This window comes from Puma concolor, chromosome D4, assembly GCF_028749965.1.
Source record: "Puma concolor isolate L17-30 chromosome D4, mPumCon1.1.hap2, whole genome shotgun sequence".
NCBI classification, from domain to species: Eukaryota; Metazoa; Chordata; class Mammalia; order Carnivora; family Felidae; genus Puma; species Puma concolor.
In genome coordinates this window covers 71,398,741-71,421,117 of record NC_141679.1, presented here as the reverse complement: position 1 = coordinate 71,421,117, position 22,377 = coordinate 71,398,741, and the positions used below count along the sequence as shown (strand labels likewise).

General features: G+C 41.7%; 1 protein-coding gene across 9 annotated transcripts in view; it reads right to left on the bottom strand.

Annotated features, from left to right (window-relative positions):
- The window catches only part of PALM2AKAP2 (PALM2 and AKAP2 fusion), a 448,549-nt gene that overhangs the window by 127,510 nt on the left and 298,662 nt on the right, over positions 1 to 22,377 (bottom strand). For all 9 annotated transcript variants that reach the window (XM_086683682.1, XM_086683680.1, XM_086683683.1 and 6 more), the window contains one exon: positions 4,702 to 4,787. In XM_086683682.1, coding sequence (XP_086539808.1) covers positions 4,702 to 4,787 — 86 coding nt within the window. The remainder of the gene's footprint in view (positions 1 to 4,701; positions 4,788 to 22,377) is intronic.

Below are 22,377 nucleotides of genomic sequence, written 5' to 3'. Positions count from 1 at the left end.
CTGGGAAGCTGTATTTTTACTATTGTTTTCTACACTGCTGCAGGAGATTCTCACAGTCATGCAAGTTTTAGAAAATACTGATCCATACATTTAAAAAAAATCAATGTCTAACCAAGCAAAAAACAGAATAGGATATACTATAGAAGCTATCCTGGAATATGAGTTCCCTTTTCTTCTAGTTAACAATGGTAAGTGTCCATGGATAGATCACACACACACACGCGCACGCGCGCGCGTGCACACACACACAGGAATATTACTTAGCCATAAAAAAGGATGGGATCTTGCCATTTGTGACAACATGGATGGACCTAGAGGGTACTATGCTAAGTGAAATAAGTCGAACAGAGAAAGACAAACCCCATATGATTTCACTTACGTGTAGAATCTAAAAAACAAAACAAATGAAAAAACAAACAAAAAGCAGAAATAGACCCACAGATACAGAGAACAAAATGATGGTTGCCAGAGGGGAGCAGATGTGGGGGATGGGCAAAATGGGTGAAGGGGACTAGGAAATATAGCCTTCCAGTTATGGAATGAATAAGTCACAGGGATAATTTATAATGAACTTATCCATTCATCTGTTGATGGACACTTGGATATATTATGATCACTTTTTTTTTAGTTTATTTATTTAAGTAATCTCTATATTCAGTGTTGGGCCTGAACTCATGACCCCAAAATCAGGAGTCACATGTTCCACTGACTGAGCCAGCCAGGCATCCCTACTATGTTCACTTTTTAAAAGTTGTTTTTACCTGTTCTTGTTTCAAGAGAACCACTAACCTATTTCAGCCTGTGCCTGTTCACAAGAACACAAAGATAGTTATACTTTAGGATAGCTCCTATATTATATCTTATTCTGTTTTGCTGCTTGCCTAGACATTGATTGAAAAAAAAAAGCATGGATCAGTATTTTCTACAACTTGCATGACCGTAAGAATCACCTGCAGCAGTGTAAAAAAACAAAAGTAAAAACAGCATAAGGAATATAGTCAGTGGTATTGTCATAGTGTTATATGATGACAGATGGTAGCTAGACTTGTGAGCATAACATAACATTTAGACTTGTCAAATCACTATGTTGTGTCCCTGAAACGAATGTAACATTGTGTTAACTTACACTTGAATTAAAAAAAAAAAAACGTGAACATGGTATAATAAGAAAATAGTAATGGGTGTGTCTAATATTGGTTTTTGGCATCTATGGCATTGGCACTGAAGAAAAGTAGGTACAATTCTAGGTAGATCTGAGAACATCTGTTTCCCAGGGCTGCCATAATAAGTTACCACAAAATTGGTGGCTTAAAACAACGGAAATTTATTCTGTCACAATTTTGGAGGCCAGAACTTTAAAATCAAGGTATTGGCAGAGCTGTGCTCCTTCTGAAGGTTCTAGAGGAGCATCTTTCCTTGCCTCTTCCAGCTTGTCTGGTGGCTCCATGTGTTCTTTGGTTTGGGCCTTCCCATACTCCAATCTCTGCCTCTGTCTGTTCACATGGCCTTCTTTTCCAGGTGTGTTTCCTCTCTTTCTGTTTCTTATAAGGACACATATCATTGGACTTAGGATCTACTGGTTTAATCCAGGATGACCTCATCTAGAGATTCTTTTTTTTTTTTTTTTAATTTTTTTTTTTTAACGTTTATTTATTTTTTTGGGACAGAGAGAGACAGAGCATGAACGGGGGAGGGGCAGAGAGAGAGGGAGACACAGAATCAGAAACAGGCTTGAGGCTCTAAGCCATCAGCCCAGAGCCCGACGCGGGGCTCGAACTCCCGGACCGCGAGATCGTGACCTGGCTGAAGTCGGCCGCTTAACCGACTGCGCCACCCAGGCGCCCCTAGAGATTCTTAATTGAATTGCAAAGACTCATTTTCCAAATAAGGTCATATTTACAAGTACCAGGGTTTAGGTCTTGGACATCCCTTTTTTGGGGGAAGAATGGGTTCACAATTCAACCTACTAAGCCGAGTGATTTAAAATTGTTGAGCAGGCCCATATGATGTTCCTACTCACATCAGTGTATTTAGAGGGTGTTTTTAATATAAATGCTCCTAGCTCAATGTTCCTCAGAATGACAGAAGTTTATTTACGAATGAATTCACTCTTCTGAGTCATATCCATTTTTAGTAGCACGACTTTGTCATTTCAAACTAAGATATAGTATTAAAACGTTACCTGTAGTAGACAAAATCACATTCAGACAATTATGACATTGCAAACAATTTTGTACCATTTTAAGAAAGAAAATTTCTAAGCATGAAGATAGGTACATCTATTATAAAAAGAGCAATATGGAGGAAACCAAACTATTACAGTGATTTCTCCTGATATTCCCCTTGGCAAGTGTCAATGAATCAAGTTTTATTGTAGTTAGAGTTTTAACAGAATAGTTTGTTTTCCCAGGGCAGAAGACAGGGATAGATGATATTGCAAGGATATGTAAAGTAGTTATTAGAAACAGTAATAGTGGTACACATATAGATATATGAGGAGTCTGTAGTTAATTAATGAACATCAGGCACTCACAGACACAGGAAAAAAATAGTACTTTGGATGGGTACAAAGACAGGATGGATACATAAAGCAGTGTAGGGTAGGAACCACAGTAATAACTAAAGGAAAAATTGATGATTGCTGCATAATTGGGAAACTCAAAGCAGAAGATCTAAACAGAAGTATTTCCCTAAGTTATATCCACCACAAGTTTCACAAATTCTTTAGGGAGAATAGACTGACATTAATAGAGGAACTTAATAATATTTGTAGAAATTTATTGGTGTATTTATATATATTTCTATTTTGCTTAACTTTTTAAAGTGTATGGTATCCATTCTTCAGGGTGGGCTCAGTTCTTGAGAACTAAAAATCCTCTGTTCTTATTAAACATTCCCAGCTATTTATTAAAGAAGAGGAGAGATCAAGAATGACATCTCAACTGGCCAGACCCAAATACAACTTCAGTCAAGATCCTGGTTGCAAGGATCAGTGGACTGATTAAGTAGCAACCTTAGAAAATGAGACCTGGGGGCACCTGGGTGGCTCAGTCGGTTAAGTGCCTGACTCTTGGTTTCAGCTCAAGTCATGATCTTGTGGTTTGTGAGATTGAGCCCTGCATCAGGCTCTGTGCTGACAGAACAGAGCCTGCTTGGGATTCTCTCTCTCCCTCTCTGCCCCTCCCCTGCTCCCACCCTCTGTCTCTCTCAACATAAATAAATTAACTAAACAAATGGGACTTGGACAAGACTTGCTTCTATCAGAACATGCCATTTGCTTTTATAACACAAACTCTAGTCTCTCTGATCATTTAAATGTCCGCACTACATCTGCAGCTACACTAGTAACACATTTCAGAAATGAATTCTTAAAATGATGACTGATTCCAAAATAGCAAATAAAAATCCATCAAGCTCATCCACCCATCCCTCTCTGTCTGATGCAGTCATAGATACAAACTTCTGTCTTTGCAATAACAGCCAGTGAAACGCAAATACACCATCGAATCTATATTATTGTCTTGCTAATTCTGCTAAACATAATAACATAATTATAAGAAAATGAACTTTCAGTACTGGATAGTTAAATTGTTTAGATTAGTTGACTCTTTTCACCAAGCAGGTGATTACCCCATCTTTCATTTAATTTCACTGTGGCATTTTTGTTTGCTTTCTCTAACATTTTTAACACAGATAATTTAAGTCCAGCCTTCACATTACAAAGGAAAGCTTGAATAAATTCATCCTGTATGTTCTTTTGCACAATCTCTACTGATAAATCCAGGAGTGAAATATCTCTAGGGATATCTCAATATAAAAAGGGACACCACTTGGGGTACCTGGCTGGCTCAGTTCATGGAGGAGGTGACATTCAATCTTGGGGGGTTGTGAGTTCAAGCCCCATATTGGGCTTAGAGCTTACTTTAAAAAGGTGGGGGGGGGGTAGATAGTACTTTTTGTTTTTCAAAGAAAAATTCACATGTGGCATATACTTAAATTCTAGTCATTCAAGCAAAAATGTTAGAAAGCCTCCTACTCCCAGCCTCTGTTAACTGAAATATAAACAGAATTTTAAGAAGGAGGAACCATTCTTTTGTGTCTAATCTAGTAATAGAGGGCAAGTGGTTGAGTCTGATACACTTTGCTATGGATTCTTCAATCTAGGCAATGATTATAAATTTATGCATTTAATTTGAACAGTGATAATTAGGTTGATTGCCAGATGACTCATTTTGTAAACTTTTGGCCATTAGTGTTCCAGCTGGAGTGGGCCATGTGCTGCCTTCCCGCTGACATCACTGGAAATCTTGACTCAAGATCAAAGCTACTTTATGCCTCTCTGACCTTTCTTCACCATGCACAGTGGGGCCCGGGTTCTCAGCTCTGAATGTTCAGATTTGTTCCACTGTGCCCATGGGGTTACCACTTGCAGACAACCTACATGTACATATTCAGTAGAGACCCTGAAACAAGCCTACTGGAATTCACGTGTTGGATTCTAGCTTTCAGGTGGCTTCCTAATCCAGGTGCCAAATTTCAGAAAATCTTATGTCTGGCTGACTCACTGAGGCTCCAGTGAATAGAGAGACAATCCCAGCAGCATTGAGAGGCAGTGCTCATTTTGCCCCTAGAAGTCTTCCATAGGCTCATTTTCCTCTGGAGACGCCCTTTGAGAACCCAACTAGAGAAAGCATCTCTTACCTTGATAGTCATGTCTGCACTGGATGTTTCTGTGGCATCTGAGGCTGCCTCGTCTCCCTTTAGCAGCACACTTTCCCACCCGACCCCTGAAAACAAAACAAAACAAAACAAATGCCATTTGAGTCACACGCATTCAGCTGGCATGGATAGACACCTAACTGACATTTCGCACATTCCTATCCTGTGTGTGTTATAAAGGAAACTGATGTCGCACCACACAGTTAACCTGCTGGGCAGTTACTGGGAAAGTGTACTTTCCAAAGGGGCCGATCAGTAGCTCCTTTCTGTTTATCTGATCTCCAACTTTGGAGTCCACTGTTCAAATTCTGTATCTTATAGACAGTTCTACCCTCAGTCCAGAGTGAGAAGAAGTTGGAATGAACTCTTCCAGAATCCAGACCTCATACTGAGGTCTTACTGGGGACTTAACGTGAATCCCAGGACACAGAAACACACACATCTGAATCTAATTCAACACCCAATAGAACTGACTCCGGATTATTCACTGCCCTAGATTCCATACACATACTGGAGATGACCGAAAGTTTATATTCACTTTTATTTTATTTTTTAATTTAAATTCAAGTAAGTTTACATACAGTGTATTATTGGTTTTCAGGAGTAGAACCCAGTGATTCATCACTTACATATAACACCCAGTGCTCATCCCAACAAATACCCTCCTTAACGCCCATCACCCATTTAGCCCATCTCCCATCCACTTCCCCTCTTTTAAAATCTATATGTTTTCTCCCCAAGTCTTGATAAATGTTAGTGTTCCTTTTTCCTTAAGCTGCCAGATGATCTCCAAGCGTAGACACATGACAAGATACAAGGTTTTGCTCTCTTCACTTCAAAAAGGAGATCAGGGGTTGGTATTTAGAAATACCCATGAACGCAATATAGCCTAACTACACCAATTCAGATGCAATTATGTGTGTGAATCAGGTGGAATGGTCTATATTAGGGAAAAGTTTGAAGTAATAAGTGTATTTTTAAAAACAGATTTATTGCAGATAAAGTTATCTTTTTTAAAAAGTCTTTCATTTTTTATTATTTTTATTATTTTTAAGTTGATTCATTTATTTTGGGGGTTGGGGAGGCACAAAAAGAAGGAGGGAGAGAATCCCAAACAGGATCCATGCTGTCAGCGCAGAGCCTGACATAGGCCTCAATCCCATCAACCATGAGATCATGACCTGAGCCTAGATCAAGAGTCGGTCACTTAATAGGCTGAGCCACCCAGGCACTCCAAGAGTCATCTTCCTAAAAGCTAAAAAGTAATGCTTAGTAAAGTTTTTAAGGGTCTACTTTAATGAGTAGATACAAATTTTATAATTGGTATAATAACTGCCTGCTGGGATATGAATGCTCACAGCCTAAAGTATTAAAAAGATTGTTTTCTTAAACAGGTTAAAATTGGCTGCGTAATATTTGCTTACGTTGTCGATTTTCTTAAGAAGTAATTTTGCCTAAGGGTAACTCAAAGACAATATTCATTCCAAACCTGTGTGAATAGCCTAAATTCCAAAATTTCAATTATCTAGCATTATGTTAAATCAGGACTGGCAAACATTTTTTTGTGCCACATAGTGAACATTTTAGGCTTTGTGGTCTTGCCATTTCTGTTGCAACTTCTCAAGCTGCCACTACAGAGCAAAATGGACAACACATAAACAGCCAACTGACATCAGTCAACAGCCAACATATAAACAAATGGGCATGGCTGAGTTCCAATAAAACTTTATTTACAAAAACAGGCACTGGGCCAGATTTGGCCCATAAGATGTATTTTACCAGATGGATAGTGATGATGGTTGTACCACTTTGTGAATGTATTTAACGCACAGAACCATATACTTAGAAATGGTTACAATGTGTTATATACATTTTAGCACAATAAAAAAACATTTTGCTAGGCAATATTCAAATTTCCAGTTTAACCGGTTCTATAATTACCCACTGAGTTGGTATACCATTAATTCCATAGCTATTTCTAAAATGTTGTATATTTAGGTCATTTCTAATTTCTCATCAGTATAGATAATGCTAAAATGAATACTTTGTCTAAATGCTTTTCTTCTTATGAATAATATCCTTCAAAAGGACTCCTATGCAAAATGTATGCATACTGTTAAGGCTAATGGCACATGTTCCCATATTGCCTTGTAAAACAGTGATGTCAATTTTACGATACCACCAACAATGTATAATGTAATAATTGTGCCATCACCATAATTTTCTCAATAGTGTTATTATCAAACAAATTGTGTGGTTGTGGGGAATGATTTCTTAAGCAAGGTGGGGTTACATAAAATATTCATTATAGGAGTCCATATATTTTTATGTATAGTATTATAATGATTTTTGTGTCAATTTATATTAATGCAATAAAAATGATATAATTTTTTAATAAATTTTTTTAAATATTTATTTTTAAGAGAGAGAGAGAAAGAGGAGTGCGAGTGAGGGAGGGGCATAGCTCTCCCTGGGAGAGAGAGGAAGGGAGACAGAGGATCCGAAGTGGGCTCTGCACTGACAGCAGAGAACCTGATGCAGTGCTCGAACTCATGAACTGCAAGATCATGACCTAAGCCAGTGTCGGACACTCAACTGACTGAGCCACCCAGGCACCCAATATAATAATTCTTTAAGAAGATATACTTTGCCAGCTTCTGTGCTCAATCAAGAAACCAAAGACATGTACAAGAAAGACTGTTATACTTTTAGCATTTTTGTAAAGACCAACCAATTGGACAAATGGGAACAGGAATGATTTTTTCATGACACTTTTAAGAAACTAATATGTGATTAATTAAATTTTAATATATTAGCATCAATTGCATTATTTTATATTCTGGATCCTTGAGAGCCTCATTTTACAGGACATATGCACAATGGATTACTCAAGATCCATGCACTCAATTTATTGCAAGGTGCAAATAGTTGTTTCTGACTAGGATGTAGAAATTGGGTCAGTTTGGTGAGCTGCCCTACAGTTTCCTCTAGAGAAACTGCTACAAAGAGGTTGCTAGCTTTTTCTTAAATGCATGTTTTTGGGAGAGCAATCCTTGCTCCCACATGAGTGGATTATTTCCCTGACACTCCTTGCATTCAACAGACTAATAGCCCCTCTTGGTTTAAGCCACTGTTGGCACCTGTTGGATCTGGCTGGCAGAGAGACACAGATGTTGGGCATGATGGACAATTATATGATATTTACTTCACAGAATATTTTGAATTATCATTTCAGCAAATATTCATTCCCCTCCTTTCCCACTGTGGGAGAAATTTTCTTCCCTGTCCCAATCATGTTTACTCTGGCCAGTGGGATGCTAGTGCACATAATGAAAGCAAAGGTTTGAAATACGCTTGATGGTGATGCTTTCCCTCTTGCATTTCTGCTATAGCAAGAGAAAGACATGCCCCAGTTGACCTGCAAGGGACTGAGAGTCATGAGGAGCATAATTGGACCCAACTACACTTGGAGCTAAGCTAAGCCAAGTCTTAATCAGCCAACACCTAGCCCAGCTACACATGCATGACAATAAAAGCTATTGAGTTTGAGGCTGATTTGTCAAGCAGCATTATTGTAATAGTAGCTAATAGATATAATATATAACCAAAGTTATAAATGAAATTCATTTTGTATAGAGCACTTTCATCTTTATGCAAAAGTAATTCCTTTGTTGTATAGAAATTTCATTTACAAGTATTGATTTCTGTATTTCTGTATCGAGAGAGAGAGAGAGAGAGAGAGAGAGAGAGAGAGAAAGCTGTATATCCAATGTGAGGCTTGAACTCACAACCCTGAGATCAAGAGTTGTATGCTTTACTACCTGAGCCAGCCAGGCACCTCCAATTCCCATATCTTTCCCATGTTGGGAAGAATCTTTTCTCTGCTATAATCCTTTTGTAGGCAAAACAATTTTTATTAAAGGATACATGGCCATAGGAAAGAGACATGAAACTTAAATATATATGTATTCTCAAAATTTTAGCCTCCAATAAAGAAAACATCCATTTTTCTCCCTAAAGTAAGCTCTACACCCAACGTGGGGCTTGAACTTGCTACCCTGAGATTAAGAGTCACATGCTCTACCAACTAAGCCAGCCAAACACTCCAAGAAAACAGTTAAAATTAGATAACCTATCATTTCATGGCAAGAGTAAGAGAAAATAGACCTAACATTTTAATTAAAAGTGTTATTAATCCTAACAATAAGTTGTGAAAAGAGGAAAATGTTAATTTAAAAGCTAGAGGCAAAATTCCTTCCAGGGAGAAAACTGAGTCTTGGAGAAAAAGAAATTTTATGGATCATTTGGGTATGATGGATCCCACATCATGGAAGTAGGAGTAAAAGGAAGATATCCATTTAGAAGAAGGAGAGAACTTGAAAGAAGCTGGGACAAGAATCGACAGTAAGAAATTTCCAAGGGTGATAAAAAGGACTTTGGGGAACCATGATGTTTAAACATTAATTTTAAATTACTTATCATGCTGTGGCATGACATAAGTCCCCTCAGTCTCATACCTTGAGTGGAGAGCTGTTCTACACAATTGTCTTGTGTTGGTGTTGTTTGGTGGAAATAGAATGAGGACTTCAGGGTGGAGGGAAGAGAGTGGCCATGTGCACCTGGGAGCTCCCTGCAAAAGTGAAATCTGAGGAGGATATGATGATAAGAATCTGGGACAGGGTATTAGACCTGCATATACAAGACAGAGTTCAAATTTTATTTGAACACCAAAGGGCAGCAGACCTTCTCTACCTGAGGACTTGGAGATGCAAAGTGACCAACACTTCTTTACAGGAGGGTGCTTATACATGTGAAAATGCCACTTCTATTTCCACAGTGGTGATTTCCATACCACCAACGTGTAAATGCGTTGCACCACAAATAAGCAGGGGGATAGCCTAGAATGCTTGTTTGAGATCCTTCCACTCTACGATTTTATCAATGACTGTCAACATATGCTTTCCTGCCCAAGTTCCTGAGACAAATTTCCACTCAACTAAGGCCAATGTTTATAACAATAGCACAAACATTTAAAAGGTCAGATGTATAACTGCAACAGACAAGACATTCCAGACTGATGTATTTCTATTATTAGTCAGTTTTGTAGGCACAATCACCTCTGATTTCAGAAGAACCTCTACAAAGAATTTGACCTAAGAATTTTGATAATTAATAAATATATGTACGCACACATATATACTATTTTACATATTACATTTCTATACAGTCTGCTTTCTTTTTTTTAATATTTGAGAGAGAGAGAGAGAGAGAGAGAGAGAGAGAGAGAGAGAGAAAGCAGAGAAGAAGGGCAGAGGAAGAGAGAGAGATAATCTTAAGCAGGCTCCATGCTCAGCACAGAGACTGACATGGGGTTCAATCCCATGATGCTGGGATCATGACCTGAGCTTAAATCGAGAGTTCGATGCTTAAACATCTGAGATACCCAGGTGTCCCAGGGACAGTTTTATAAAGATCTTTCAGGAATAAGTAAAATTCAGACAACTAGTTGTTGCTTTTTACACATCTTCTCACCTAGCTGCACAGTCATATGAAGAAATCCATTAGCCCAAGCATCCAGTTTCCTAAAGCCCACATCTCTGATCTCAATTCATAGGATGCACTCCACTAACTGCACAGCCCCTCTTTGATTTCTGTTGGGAACAGCACATGTGCAGTTGACAGGGCAGTGCAAGCAGAAGGAAGGAGGCTGAGCTCAGGGTCTGGATGGAGAAGCCAAGGCCACACATGAGGATCTGCAAGCTGAGAGATTTGGGCTGGTAGCAGGGTAGCCATGAGGGCTTGAGTATAGTAACCTGTAGACAACATGGCTTTTGTGTTTGAACAAAAGGAGATAAGACTAGACGAAACAAAGAAGAGGACAAGCAGCTAAGAAGGCTTGTTGGGGAAGCAGCCAATGGCACAGGTGAGAACCCTGAGTGACTTCCTTATTTCTGATTCTGGTTAGTACTAAAAAATAAATAAAAGTAAAAATAAAAATAAGAGACCAAGAGGGAGAGGGTAGCACTGTATGGGAAGGCGCTGGCCATACCTAGACCCCCTGGAACCACTGTGTGTTGCTAGGTGAAAGCAGGGTAAGAAAGAAAGACAAGTCAATATGGACCCAAACATGCACGAGAATGGAACTTTGCTCCAGCTCATCTATCCACATAGATTTTAGATAGATCTTGGACAAAGTGGGTCATTGGTGCTGCTCACCAAATATTTCCAGTTCTTTCCTCTTGTGAACACGTAATAGAACTTCACTTCCTGGCCTCCTCAGAGCTGGTGGTCATGTGACTAGTTCCAGCTGATGAGTGTGGTGGGCAGCAGCACATCTCCCACTTCTAGGCTGAGGTGTGTAATCGCTGTTGCGGGACTCTCCTCCAGCATGGTGAATGGTAATGTTCGAGGTAGTGCAATTCTGTTAGCCCAAGTCCCAGAGTGAGGATAACGCAAAGCAAAGACACAGCCAATCCACAACGGCCATGTAGGATGAATGAGAACTAAACTTATACTGTTTTAAGCCATGGGATTGGGGGCCATTTATTACAGTAGCATAACCTAGCCCAGCCTTAGGAGAGGAAGGAGCCCTTCCAGACTTGCCTTCCCCATCAACTTCCAGTTCCCATCATAGTTCTTTAGATAAATATGTGTTCCATTCTCTAATCAATTCTGTCATTTAAATTTTGTCTCCACGACTAGGCTATAATGATCATACTTTCTACTTTTTCGGAGCCACCCTGTTTCCATTATGCCCAGTGCTTATTTCACAGGTTAGTTGCATCTCATTGAAGGATTTATGTTCTGAAGACAAAAGACCTCATCTTTCACAGTCAAAACTGCTCTTGAAAATTCCTTAAATCTCCCATACTGTCCAAAATAGCACCATACTTCAGAAAACCCAACAGAGCCACTTTTTGTGCCAGCGTTGGAACAGTCCATTTCCTTTGTTAAGTACCAGATGATGCCATTGACTTGTGCTAAGGATCATGTTGTACAAAAAAATACAGATCTGGAAACTGTAGAGTTTCTCAGGGTTTGGAGATGCACAGCCTGATGGATAGAAGGAGAAACTATCTGTGGGACAGCAGATTAACAACTGCCTTGTCATCCTCACACCGGGGTTGTTTTTGGCTACAGGTAAACAAAAAGCCTATTTAATACATGCTTAAAGAATAGAGGATTGAGTGACTCATGGATAAAGAAGTCTCAAGGTAGTGTGGCACCAGAGGTGGTTGGTTGATTAAATGGCTCCATGGCCCCATGGTCTCATGGCCCCAGTGTGACCTCTCTGCAATTCTCTTGACTTTTTTCCATGGTCCCAAGATGGACACAGCAGTTCCATGTGTCATGAAAACATCCAAAGGCAGGAAAAGGGAGGAGTAAATATACTTCCATAAAAGCACCCTCCCCACACACCCAAAGTCTCACTGGTCAAAAATGTAGCATTAGTCTATTTCTAAACCAATTGTGGAAAAAGTAAATGGAATCATCAAAATTGGCCTGGAGCTAATTAATCAAGATTTACCCCGGGTCAGGCCTCCCCTGGGTCAGCCTTCTCTGAGTACACAGCCATTTGGAGGATGAACAAAGGAACAAAACAGGATCTTGGCCAGCAAGAAAGAAGGGGACAAGTTGATGGCTGTCCCACAAGCAACCCATAGGGTCTGATGGACTGGAACACAGACTGGAATAGCAGGCAGAATCCCTGACACTTTTTAAATGTCTATTTTTCTCTCACTATTTTAGATAGAAATATACACTTGAATTCATGTAAATTAAATACACAGCTGATGTCAGGACTCAGCCTTGACTTCTAGTGCCAGCTCCTTGATGAGGTATCCAAAGTGATTATCACCACCTTCTCCCTCTACCATGAACTCACAGGCCTGATCAGGGGCACTCACTGGGGCCTGGGTAGGGAAAGCCCTTAAGTGTGTCTTCCTAACAGTATCGACCGGCTCATCAATGATGTCTGAGAGAGCCCTTATCAACCAGCTTGTAAACACTTGTGGGCAGGGACTGGGCCTCATACCCAGTTAGCCTCTGCTGGGGTCTGTGAAGTGAGAAGTGTGGGTGTTGGGCCACCAGGCTGGAGGGATCAGAGCTTCAGAGTGGGGTATGGGGGAGAGCAGAGAGTGCTCAAAGGAGGACAGGGGGGCGCTGAGGGAAAGGGTGTGGAGGGCATGGGAAACAGCACCATTGCTGCGATAATTCATTCTAGATGCTAAAGAAACAAACAGGTTGAATTGGTCCCTTCCTCGCAAGCCAAGCAAGACCTGGTGGACCTAGTCACTTGCTGGCAAACCCAGAGATGGAGAGCATGTGGAGGTGTAGTCACTGGAAATAAAACATCTGGATGGTAAGACTGTGAGCATTTTGAGAATCTCTACCCCCAAGGTGGGGCTCGAACTTACAACCCAGAGGTCAAGAGTCACATTCTCTACTGACTGAGACAGCTAGGCACCCTAAGGACTCTGAGCACTTTGAAGACGGAGCTGTCCATTCACAAGCCCCACCCAGGCCCACCTCACCCTCAGCACAGTGAGGGCTGGCGTGTAGGTGAGGGCTCATTAAATGTTTCCCAAATTGAACTGGAGTTGGAAGGGGCCTAGGATTGACCATCAGGATAGAAAGGATAGAAAGCTCTTCCACAGTGCCACTTGATGGGTGCTCCTCAGCCCCTAACTAACCTTTTCCCGGGAACCTTCCTTACCACCACCCACGGTCATGCTGATTGGATGGCTGGAATGGGCTGTCTTAAATATTTTTTTTTAATGTTCATTCATTTTCGAGAGACAGAGAGGGACAAAGCATGAGCAAGGAAGGGGCAGAGAGAGGGAGACATAGAATCTGAAGCAGGCTCCAGGCTCTGAGCTGTCAGCACAGAGCCTGACGCAGGGCTTAAACTCATGAACTGTAAAATCATGACCTGAGCCGAAGTAGGACGCTCAACTGACTGAGCCACCCAGGCGCCCCTGGAATGGGCTGTCTTAAGAAGAGCTGAGCCACAGACAGATTAGGTAAAATAGACCCCAGATGATGACCTATGTTGCCTGGCTTAAGGAGAGAACAGAGGACATAGTAGAGTCCCTGATGACTGCTAGGAGAGTGTCTATTTTGTTTGTGGGGACTTTGGTGAGGCCTGATCTGATGTGGCCAACATTCCTATCCACTCTGGCTATTCTCCTCCTCATCACACACCTCTGCCTCAGCCCTCATCAGCCCACTAACCCACACACAGCCCCGGAACTGCGAGGAAGTCTAATTCCCAGCCTTGTGTGTTTCACAGAGAGAACCGAGACCTCAGATAGAAAAGAGTGGGATAGGGTCTGATGAGCTAAGAATGGAAGAGACAAAATTGCCTGATTTCCTAGACCAGGGTTCTTTCTGGGAACCAGACTGTGTCAACCTCATCTTACAGGCATAAGATCAGGCCACTATGAAAGCATTTTGCCAGTTCACAATAAAAAGAATGGGGCTAGGGCCTGGGTCCCATCTACCTTTTCTTCACCCAAGACTGTACCGAGAGTGTCTCAAATTGAGACTCACTCAGATATTTCTTTTAATTGCCTTTGGATATCCTTGGGTTTTAAAAATCTCACTTAGTTCTTGGAGGAGTTCTCAGAAGGGTGGTCATTAAAACTTAGCGGAACTTTAGAACAATGATTTGCCTTTAAACACTTGGCTTTGGGAAACCCCACCCAAGGATAAGCTAATGAGGCCCTCTTCCTCTGGAGGGAAAGTCTTGCTGGGGGCTGGAGGAGCAAAGCAGGATGTGGCCCCAGCCCAGCCCAGCCCAGCCCAGCCAGCTCCAGGTAGAAGCTCATCCTCAAGGCTGAGCCCCAGTTTTCTCTTCCATGGGACAAATAGAAGGGCCAGGCCCTAGCACCTCCAGAAGCAATGACAGCAAGGGCACTTTACCCTCTTGGTTCCTTTCCCTGAGAAGATCCCATTGGGAAAGAAAAGGTTCACCTCTCAGATGACGAGTTATTTTCCTCAAACTCGTGAAGAGGTCAGTGAACCCCTTTCCCCGCCTGTACGTTCCTGGGTAAAGGAAGCCACTTTGGGTGCCTCAGGGGTAGATGTTCAGGTTGCTCAAAGATGAACAAAGGAAAGCCTCAGAGTCTTGCCAAGAGTGCCCCCCATGGCTTCTTGACCCCATTGCTGTCCTGCCAACATGAACACGGTAAAACCAGCCATGACAGCTATACTGTCCTGGGGACATACTGTGGGTTGAAAACTATGTCTTTCTGTGTATCATCGCATTCAATCCTCATACCATACAGGTACATGAGGCAAGTACAATACTATCCCCACTTTACAGATGAGAAAACAGGCTTAGAAGACTTAAAACTGAACTACTAATTGATGGAAACAATACATAATCCAAGAAATACTTAATCCAAGTTGACCTCAGAGGCTACTTTCTTAATCAGTACACCTTCTTACCACGCCCCCCCCCAAATATTATTTCTTTTGTTTTCAGAGATAGAAGAACTAGAATCTTGAGAACATATTGAAAAAAAAAATCAAGATTCACAGAGGGGAAATTGTCCTTCCTGAGGTTCCAGTTCAAGCTGGCCTCTGAGCTCACAATGCACACATCAAATAAAGGTTTTATGGTAGGGCACTGCATAAAATATACAGCCATGGCTGGCACCAAACCCAATCCAGTGCAATTCAGCAAACAGTTACTAAGGGTTTACAATGCCTCTCTGAGGCAGCTAGCATGGGTAGTTCTCCTTTATGCAGGAACAGCTCCAAGACACGGTCCTATGGAATCCCATACAATCAGGTTCTGCAGAGAGTGACCTGAGCAGCAGAACTTTTGAGAAATGGGAAAAGATTGAGACAATGAAAGCACCTAGTGTCTCTGAGCATTACTTTGGGTTTTGACACCCCACAAAAAACCCCAGGGGAAAAACTTTGGGTGGTCAAGGAAGAAATCATGCATAGGAGAAGAAGTGGAAACGTTGAGTACCCTAAGCTAGAAAACAGTTTGCTGATTCCACCTGACTCTCTCCCTACAAGCATGGGGTAAGAAGGACTAACAACAACCATAATAGCAGTTACCAGCTCTTGAGTGCTTATTATGTGCTCTTCATTGTGCTATATTTAACATATATTATCTCACTAATAGTCAAAAGCTCCAAATGAAGTAGGCACTATTTTTATCCTCATTTTCCAGATAGCAAGAAGGAGTCTTGGAGAGGTAAAATAATTTGCCCAAGGACACAAAGTAAGAAGCAGTCCTGGGATTAGGAGAATGCTTTCTAAGTTCAGTGCTCATGCTCCAATAGTCAGTTGCTAATCACCTGTGCTAATCAAGGTGCCCTTGGTGAGAAGGACAAGAAGGAACACCCCTCTTGAGACCAAGAAGGTATGCACACACATGCATATGCTCTATGTATGCACATGTGTGCAAACACATGCAGACCCACATATGCACTCATGCAAAATCCATGCACAAACCCATGTATTCATGTACACACGTGCATTTCTGGGCATGAAGCTGCAACAGCTTTTCAGCCACCACCATACATTGAGGGGTCTTGGACCTCCCTTTAAGGAGAAAAGAGCCTTTTTCTGTCACAGCATCCAAGAGTTGGTACACTGTGTGTTTCATCTCCTGCTCTACTCTCAAAGGTTCATTTTAAGCATCCTTCTGTATGTGAAGGGGATAGCAGACTCCAACTGGATGAAAATGAGAGCAAAAAAGGATCATGGTGAAGTGCTTAAAATGAGTTTTGTGAGACTCTGAGGCCCAAACCAATTTTGAAAATGGTTTGTTTTGGCTGGCCAGAACTGGTCCTCAGAAATTAAATACTTTTTAGGCAAACATGCTACTTGCAGCAAACTCAGGGGACCTACTCAAAGGTTAGAGAACTAATAGCTTAAAACCTGGTTTACTCTCAAAATAACCTGAAGATATTACCATTCAGAGGGGCTTCTCCCCAAGTTCAATAAAAGATTCTGTCATAGTCTCCATAACATCCTAAATATTAGCTTCTCCAGCCTGATTTTACTAGTCTGGAAAGATATTTTATATTTAACCTCAAAACAATGTGATATAAAATTAAATAAAAACCCAAACCACCATCTTGGATTTAGCTTTCATTCAGAGGAGATGCATATTAATAACTGAAACAGTAAGTGATGACAAGGGCATATTCAAGGTCCTTGGGCTCTTTGTAGGGTCAACCCCTCAGCTTGTGTGCTGTGACTTTCTCTCTCTTGTCTGTGAAAAGAGTACCATTGGATTGAAGGTGTGGTGGAGCATGGCCCTTGGAGGTATGAAGAAGCCGGCCTCTGCTATGCCTTTTCTGCCTGATTCTGCCCCTCCAGCCCCACTGTACGTGCCCCAGTTCAGGCCCCTGAGTTCCCCCAAAACAGATATGTCTTCCATATCATCACCATTGTTATTTTTCAGAAATGTAACAGTCACATTACTCCCCACCCCAACCTCATTCTTTGCATTTCTGCTGTTTGCCAGGCACTGTGCTTGGGCTAGGAAGACATAAATGGGAAGACACAGTCTGGGTGCTCAGGTTGCTGGCCATCTGGGTGGAGGAGGTTTTCTCTTTGGACCATCTGATTGCCAACACTGCTCCTTCCCTCACTGAACAGGGGCCTTCCCTGGCAGGTGGCCAGGATGTTCTATTTCCTCCCTGAGTTCTGGGTGTCCTGCCAGCAGAGCTTCCTCTCCTCCCCTTGGGGGGTTGTGGTGGTGTCAGGTGACCTGTGGGAATTCACCTACCCATTCAAAAAACCCACTTGGATCTAGTAGAAGTGTACAGAAGAGAATTTTTGTAAAAGAGCCCCCTGGAAAGTTCAGAATGGTTCTTATGGCACTCATCAGCCCATAAGGTAGGAATGGTGACCCTTCAGACTGGTAGGCATGCTTTGTTTCATCTGCAAGGCACTGTTGTTTTAAATGACTTAGTTGTCAATATTTAAATTCATGAGAATTTACAAGAACATCCAAACAACTAGTTTTTCTTCTATTTTTTTTTAAGATTTTATTTTTAAATAATGTCTACACCCAGAGTGGGGCTCGAACTTACAACTCCAAGATCAAGAGTTGCATGTTCCACCGACCAAGCCAGCCAGATGCCCCCAAACACCTTGTTTTTCTTGAAAAAAGTTAGAAGACTGGCAAAACCAAGCCCAGTGTCTACAGCTTTATATGGCAGCAATTACCAAGAGCTGAGTGACCACTATTACCTTTTTACAAGAGATATATCTTCTTTGACAGGCCTCAGTCTCCACCACATTCTTGTTTTACTTGTGGGTTGATGTCACTCACTAATGTTAAGGGTCTGGCCCCTGATGGCATCTGGGTTTACAATCCCAATGTCATTTAATTCCCGCAATGTCCCTTAGTAGAAGCCTCACAAATTCCTTTTTGAAGACTTTAGTAGATCAAAATTAAACCATCAATTTAAAAAACTGACTTGGCCACAGCTGGTTAGTATAGTGCACTGTGAGTACCGGCAGGAGAACCACGGGACCAGGGCAAGTTACTTTGCCACTCAAAGCCTTAGTTTTCCTTACCTGTAAAATGAGGACTGTAATGGAAACCACTTAGGAATTTGCTGTGGATTAAATTAGATAATACATGTAACTCCACAGCTCAGTGCCAGGAACATAGCAAGTATTCGATAAAAGTTAGTCACTATCACTATCTGTATCATTTGATACCATAGTGTCTTCACTTTTAGACTACTAGGAATATGCAGCAATGGAAATTGTGGTTAAGAAAAATGTTGCCAGGAGAGCTAACATATATCCAGATCTAATTTTTTTTTTAATTTTTTTTTCAACGTTTATTTATTTTGGGGACAGAGAGAGACAAAGCATGAACGGGGGAGGGGCAGAGAGAGAGGGAGACACAGAATCGGAAACAGGCTCCAGGCTCCGAGCCATCAGCCCAGAGCCCGACATGGGGCTCGAACTCAGGGACCGCGAGATTGTGACCTGGCTGAAGTCGGATGCTTAACCGACTGTGCCACCCAGGCGCCCCCATATATCCAGATCTAAATAGAAGCTACTAGAATCTTTTGGGGGCTGGGATCATAATTAGCCCCTCTATTGGATTGTTCGGCTAACAACTTTTTCCAGAAATAGTGGTGATGATTTGGTCCCTTCTTTGCCCCCAAATGATCATAGTTCCTAATTAGTCTTAAGCAGAAATTGCTTTAGCCACATGGGAATGTCTGACTCCTAACTTTTAGCAGATTTGGGGATCTGCAGTGGGAAGTCAGCTTATCTGGTGTTATGAGCTGAATTGTGTGCCCCCCAAAATTCATTGTATTGAAGGTCTAATCCTTCTATCCTCAGAATGTGATTGTATTTGGAGACAGAGTCTTTAAAGAAGTGATTAAGTTAAAATGAGGTCTTGACAGTGAACCCTAATCCAGTCTGACTGGTGTCCTAACAAGCATAGGGTATTTAGACCCACAGAAAGACACCAAGGGAACTGCACACAGAGGGAAGACCAGAAAGAAGGTAGCCATCTGCAAGCCAAGGAGAGAGGTCTCAGAACTAACCAAACCTGCTGACACCTTGATCTTGGACTTCTGGCCTCTAGAACTATGAGAAAATAAATGCCTGTTATTTAAGCAGCACTAGCAAATGAATCTGCCTGGGTACCACAGCGTCAGGCCGTAAAACAGGACACATCCCCTGACTGATGGATGTGGGCAATCCCAAGAACCTCGTCCATAGCAGGGTTTGGGATCAGAACCTCCTCTCAGAGACAGAGAGTGAGAAAGAGCAAGACAAGTGTTGCGGGAAAAGAAACAGGAGGTGGTCTGGATGGATTCTAGAGATAGGGCCATGGTCCTTGACTGGGATTTTAAATGTTCTTAGCAGGCTGCTTGTATGTGTGTGGGAGGTGGGGTTGGTTTATATAAAGAGTTTGAGTGTGAACTGTCACAGGGCTGAATGTGTTGACAGCAGAAGGATAGGTGATTTCAATTAATTTTTATATTGTTTTATGACCCATTGTTGTTTTCAATTCAAGAGTGCTTGTGTGATTGGAAACAAACAAGCCTGATGTTTCTCAAGTTTAAAAACCCAGTTGGGAGTTTGGCTTGACCTACTACAGCATCCTGGAAGCTAAAATACAGACACTGTTTGACTAGACTTTTGGGATGCATCCATAACTCCACATCAGAGTATTTATATCCCAAAGTCTTCTTTTACCATCATGTGCAAATTTATCTACTTCTTTCCTGGACACAGATGCAAATTTTTAAAGCACCCACAACTCAAAATGGCATAAGAACACTCTGGTGATTTGATAGATGATGGGGAAAAAATTATTAATGTGAATTCCTCCCTTCCTCCCTCCCCTCAGCTGCCAAAGGAATCTGGTTTTGGCTGGCCCCATTTTTCTTCCTCCTTGCCCTTAAAGGAGAGATCAATATTTGCCAGCCCAGTAGGTAGGCATTTACAATTCAGGCTTTGGGAAATAAGCAGAAAGAGACAAGCTGGAAAGGCAAGAGGAAAATGCAAGAGAAAATCAAAAGAATACATTCAGCTGCCTAGATTTTAGATAGATAAGTGGATGGATGGATGGATGGATGGATGGATGGATGGACAGAAAGAAATAGAAGTCTATCTACCCTCTCTAACCATTCACCTATCCACCTACCTACGTATCCATATCAATCTATCCATCCATCCATCCATCCATCCACCTATCTACCTATCTATATCAATCAATCTAACAAACACCACCAGTGGTTTGAAGCAAGGAATCAAAGAATCATAATACACAGTTATTGCTATGTCCTTTCCAAACACTGATTCCCATTTGTTATGCTAATAGCACCTCAATTTCCCTTTGGGAATGCTGTCCTCCATTCCTAGTCTGTGTGATTTAGATAGGGCTATCTCCATTCTTCACCTTCCTTCCTCAAAAGGTAAGTAGAGTCCCAATGATGAGTTTAGGATAAGTATATGACAAATGCAAAGTGACAAACTTGGCCCACTGAGAGCCAGCCCTGGGACTTAGAATGCTGGAAAAGGAGAACCTTCCCAGTGAGTTTGCTAAAATGCTAAGATTTAAGCCTGGGGGGCACTGGTGGCCACCATATGGGAAAAGCTTTCCTGAGAACAAAGCAAGCAGAGAGGAAGACAAAGCTGAGACATGGAATCCAAGGCAAAATAAAAACTCCTGAATTTCACAACTTTGTGAAAAAAATAGGATCTTTTTTGAACACTACTTTGAGTTAGAATTCTGTCATTCCAAAGAGTACTGACTAAAACAGAGGGACTCCAAGAGAAGCAGCTGCAGGAGACAGAGAAGGAAGCTCTCTTGAGGTTCGTCAAGAATTAAAAGCAAAGATGGGAATTCCTTTTAGTGATTTTTAGAAGCTGGACTGTGTTTCTGTGCATATGACATTTCACCAAGACTGGACCAAGTGTGGTCCCAGAATTCTGTAGAGCCCTTTACAACAGGACCCCCCCCCCCCCAAAATGAGCAAATGCCATCGTTAGAAGAGATCCTAGAAGACATCTGGTCCTATTCTCTACTTGATGCTTACATCCCTTTAAGAATATTGATAAACAACTCACTCTGATTCTATTTGCACACTTCAGGGGATAAGGAAATCACTCCCATAGAGGCAGCTTGTTATGGGTTGAATTGTGTTTCCAAAAAAGATATGTTGAAGTCCTAACCGCCGGCTCCTCAGAATATGACCCTATACACAAAATAGGGTCTTTGCAGATGTAACCAAGTATGAGGGTAGGCCAAATCCAGTATGGCTGGTGTCCTTGCAAGAAAGAGAAGGTCACATGAAGACAGAGACAGAGATGAGAGGTATGTTACCAGAAGCTGGGAGACACCAGGAAGGATCTGCCCCTAGAGACTTCAGAGAGACCATAGCCCTGACAACACCTAGATTTGGGACTTCTGAAGAATACATATCAACCCGGGGTGGGGGGGGGGGGAGAAGGTTGTTTTAAGCCACCCAGTTTGTGGTATTTTGTTACTGTAGCCCTGGGAGACGAATACACAGCCCATTCCATTTTTAGCAAGTTCTGTGTCAGAACGTACTCCCTGATACCAAGCTAAAACTTAACTCTGCACAACTACTGGTCCTAGCTCAGCCTTCTGGGGTCAAACATATGTTTATTGCAACGTCTGTGAAGCAGCCTTTAAGTATTCCAGGCTGTGACTCTATCCCAGTGGGATGTCTCTATGTTGATGCTCCTAGACCACTCACATCCTGGTGCCCCCAAAGCCTAGTTATGGGAAGCCATGGAGCCTTTTCCTACTTCTTCAGTGGCCACTGCAGCTACATTTTCAAAGCATCCTCAGTACCTTCTTCTTCAAGATGTGAGCTAAGAAGGCTTTGGGATGGACTGCAGCCCAGTATTCAGGGTGGCACTTGCTATCTCTGAGAATCCTCCAGAAGTGACACACTTTTTCATTACAGTCTTAAGAATATTTCCTTAAAGAAAGAAATATGGTGATGGTTAAGACATGATGAAAAGCTGTTGAAGGAAGAAGCAAAACCATGAGACACAGAGAGAAGGTTGTCAAAAGGCAGCATTTAAAAAATATCCTGGCTCCCTTCCCAACTGGGGACACAGGAGTGTTTCTCTCTCAGACTTGGTCCCACCCCAAGCCATGCTTCCAGG